Source organism: Trematomus bernacchii, unplaced genomic scaffold (assembly GCF_902827165.1).
Source record: "Trematomus bernacchii unplaced genomic scaffold, fTreBer1.1, whole genome shotgun sequence".
Lineage (NCBI taxonomy): Eukaryota > Metazoa > Chordata > Actinopteri > Perciformes > Nototheniidae > Trematomus > Trematomus bernacchii.
In genome coordinates, this window is record NW_022987414.1 from 19,141 (window position 1) to 23,589 (window position 4,449).

At 52.4% G+C, this 4,449-nt stretch overlaps 1 protein-coding gene across 1 annotated transcript; it reads left to right on the forward strand.

Moving 5' to 3' along the window:
* Positions 1-2,431: 2,431 nt before the first annotated feature.
* On the forward strand, positions 2,432-4,231 carry LOC117489898 (formin-like protein 6; the record flags this gene model as incomplete). Its single annotated transcript, XM_034139461.1, has 2 exons — positions 2,432-4,063; positions 4,115-4,231. Coding segments are annotated over exons 1-2 (1,545 nt in total), but the record flags the coding sequence as incomplete, so codon positions are not given.
* Between the last annotated feature and the right edge of the window lie 218 nt (positions 4,232-4,449).

Sequence of the window (4,449 nt, forward strand, 5' to 3'; positions counted from 1 at the left end):
TCTTCTTGCACGTCTCAAAACCTTCTCTTCTCTATTTGATCTGTTCTATGTTCTGTGTTCTGTGTTCTATGTTCTATGTTCAAGCTGCTCTGCTGGAGGAGACTTCAGTTATCTCCTTCTCTCCTCTGAAGCTGCTGAGCACGTGGTGAGAGAGACTTGGATCTTTAAATGTGAGGGAGTGTCTCCCCCTGCTGGAGTCTGAGGGAACTGCACCTCTGGGTTATGAGACGTTTCATGCCTCACCCCCCCCTCTCTCTCCTAGCTGTTACTAAGGAGCTGACTCTGGGTCAGTAGCTTGAAATGACGGGCCACAAGTTTTATTTACAAGTATTAAGTAAGCAGACACCAAACCAACTGAGACCTGTCTGTCTGCTGCATCTGCACACTGTACCACACACACCTACACCACACACACACACCAACCTACACACCTACACCACACACACACCAACACACCAACCTACACCACACACACACCAACACACACACACACCTACACCACACACACACCAACACACACACACACACACACACACACACACACCTACACACTGTACCACACACACACCAACACACCTACACACACACTGTACCACACACACCTACAGCTCCTAAAGCATATCATCAGGCTACAGCCGTTGTGTATTTTATTTTGTGAAGCACTAAATGGTTTTAGAAACATCTGGACTCTTTGTTACTTCCTGACATTCGGAAAACGAAGAGTGGAACAGGTGTGCGTCATATGAGAGGCCCCGCCTCCTTACATCTTCCGCCACAGATTTGGGGAAATTGGTCCGTGCGCAAAGCATTGTGGGGATTTTAAGGACGCGAAGTCTACCCATGTGCAGCCTCGAAATTTCCCCCAAACCAAGGACGCGGCCTCGGTGGAATTCCAAGTATGCTGGAGATTGGAACAGTCCTTCGGCGGCACTCGATGTAGCATCCTTGAAATATTGGCTTGGAAGCCAGTGTCTCCTCGGTTAGAGCTCCTCCAGAGAGCCTCCTCCTCCAGAGAGCCTCCTCCTCCAGAGAGCCTCCTCCTCCAGAGAGCCTCCTCCAGAGAGCCTCCTCGGTCCTCGATGTGCATTAAGGCCCCGGCTCCACGAGGACGGAAACTGGTTGAATACGCATATTTCTCTTGCGTATAGCCCTCTAAGCTCGACGACGCCGTAAGGGAAACGTAGAAACAGACCCCGCAAACGACAACGGGTCCAAAGGTGGATAGATCTTGGAACGGAGCGCTCTGGGGGGTCCAACGGGGTCGTGGAGTCGCCTATACGGTCATCCGTTTCATAGCCCCGCCTCTCCCCCGCAGGGTTGCTATCGTGCTCCAGTCGCTACTGACCATGCTACAGTTCTTTGTGCAACATCTACAGGAGCTCCTCCTTGAATTCAGATTATTTATCTTTATCTCGATATGGACATAAACGCGAGTGAAGTCTAATCTGACAGGACGGAGACACGCAGCTCCTGCCGCTGTGATGCAGCGGGAGTAAAACACACACTTCAAGTCAGATCATCACCCTTAGCTATTTTAATTACCTCTCAAACTACCTAAACTAGTTATAAATATGTTTATTTTTACTGTCGGGTCACTCATTACTGGATCAGCTGCTGCATGAGACAGACACTGACGCTGTGAGAAGAGAGGAAAAAGAGAGGCTCCGTGTATTTTATTATTATATATCATTATATAGAGTCGTTATTCATTTGTTTTAAAGCTCAATAAATAACAAAGAAGACCTTTGACCGGCACTTTTATAATTTTGTCCGGAAGATTTAAACTTTAACACACGCTGACCGGCGAAAAACTCTGCCCGGTTCCCTCGGCCCCCACCGCGGAGAATACACAGAAGTGCAGCCATGACAACCATTCTTCTTCGCTGCTTTTGTGGAGGAAGTTACAGCGCCACGTACAGGTTCGGCATATGTACTGCAGCTTTTCCAGCGTTTGGATGTAAACGGAGCCGTCTCGTGGAGCTTGACACAATCCGGTGTATATTGCGTGGGGGCGGAAGGTTTTTTGCGGTTGCATTTGCGTTACTCCGATGCGTTTTGCCGTATTTGTCCTCGTGGAGCCGGGGCCTCAGAGAGTCTCTGCACTCTGGATGATAGGAGACCTTTAAGTCAGATCCCAGCAGCTGTCAGGGTTACACATGCTAACAGTTTCCCTTCACTTACAGTGTTTGTGCTAAGCTAACAGAAGCAGACAGGAGGCCAGAGACAGACTGAAAACTTTATTGACAGCAAAACCAAACACAGCACAGAGTGTGTGTGTGTGTGTGTGTGTGTGTGTGTTAGTGTGTGGAGCACTTGGGCAGCTGGTTCCCGAGGATGACTCGTCGCTCCACCCCCGCCTCAGAGATGCTGGCCAATCGGATCACACCCCCGCTGGACCCGTCTCTCTCCATCGCCAGGGCAACCGCTGAGAGACAGACAGGTGAGAGAGGGAGAGAGAGGTGAGGGGGAGAGAAAGATAGAGAGACGGGTGAGTTTTTATTTCATCTGAAATAATATTCTGTTTATATTTTATAAAAAAGGAGTTTCTGGAGTTTTTCAAGTTTTTTTTAATTATAAATATTTTTCTATTAGTTGAAAGAATCTCAAGTTTTTATTGTAAATATTTTTGGACCAGATGAAGACTACAGCTCCCAGCATGCCCTGCAGCAGCTCTACAGTGGACCAGATGAGGACTACAGCTCCCAGCATGCCCTGCAGCAGCTCTACAGTGGACCAGATGAAGACTACAGCTCCCAGCATGCCCTGCAGCAGCTCTACAGTGGACCAGATGAGGACTACAGCTCCCAGCATGCCCTGCAGCAGCTCTACAGTGGACCAGATGAGGACTACAGCTCCCAGCATGCCCTGCAGCAGCTCTACAGTGGACCAGATGAGGACTACAGCTCCCAGCATGCCCTGCAGCAGCTCTACAGTGGACCAGATGAGGACTAGAGCTCCCAGCATGCCCTGCAGCAGCTCTACAGTGGACCAGATGAGGACTACAGCTCCCAGCATGCCCTGCAGCAGCTCTACAGTGGACCAGATGAGGACTACAGCTCCCAGCATGCCCTGCAGCAGCTATACAGTGGACCAGATGAGGACTACAGCTCCCAGCATGCCCTGCAGCAGCTCTACAGTGGACCAGATGAGGACTACAGCTCCCAGCATGCCCTGCAGCAGCTCTACAGTGGACCAGATGAGGACTACAGCTCCCAGCATGCCCTGCAGCAGCTCTACAGTGGACCAGATGAGGACTAGAGCTCCCAGCATGCCCTGCAGCAGCTCTACAGTGGACCAGATGAGGACTACAGCTCCCAGCATGCCCTGCAGCAGCTCTACAGTGGACCAGATGAGGACTAGAGCTCCCAGCATGCCCTGCAGCAGCTCTACAGTGGACCAGATGAGGACTAGAGCTCCCAGCATGCCCTGCAGCAGCTCTACAGTGGACCAGATGAGGACTACAGCTCCCAGCATGCCCTGCAGCAGCTCTACAGTGGACCAGATGAGGACTAGAGCTCCCAGCATGCCCTGCAGCAGCTCTACAGTGGACCAGATGAGGACTACAGCTCCCAGCATGCCCTGCAGCAGCTCTACAGTGGACCAGATGAGGACTACAGCTCCCAGCATGCCCTGCAGCAGCTCTACAGTGGACCAGATGAGGACTACAGCTCCCAGCATGCCCTGCAGCAGCTCTACAGTGGACCAGATGAGGACTACAGCTCCCAGCATGCCCTGCAGCAGCTCTACAGTGGACCAAATGAGGACTACAGCTCCCAGCATGCCCTGCAGCAGCTCTACAGTGGACCAGATGAGGACTACAGCTCCCAGCATGCCCTGCAGCAGCTATACAGTGGACCAGATGAGGACTACAGCTCCCAGCATGCCCTGCAGCAGCTCTACAGTGGACCAGATGAGGACTACAGCTCCCAGCATGCCCTGCAGCAGCTCTACAGTGGACCAGATGAGGACTAGAGCTCCCAGCATGCCCTGCAGCAGCTCTACAGTGGACCAAATGAGGACTACAGCTCCCAGCATGCCCTGCAGCAGCTCTACAGTGGACCAGATGAGGACTAGAGCTCCCAGCATGCCCTGCAGCAGCTCTACAGTGGACCAAATGAGGACTACAGCTCCCAGCATGCCCTGCAGTGGACCAGATGAGGACTACAGCTCCCAGCATGCCCCTCAGTACCTGCTCCCACCAGCTCCAGGCACTGGTCCTTGGTCATGTTGGGTTTGTAGTTGGAGTCCATGTAGCCGTAGATGTAGGAGGAGCCGCTCCCCCCCACTGAGACGGGCTGCCTCACCAGCATCCCACCAATGGGAACGCAGTACACCTGGGGAGGGGGGAGAGAGACAGACAGACAGGTAGAGAGGGATAGAGAGGGAGAGACAGGGGAGAGGGAGGGGAGAGAGAGAGAGAGAGAGAGAGAGAGAGAGAGAGAGTAGAGA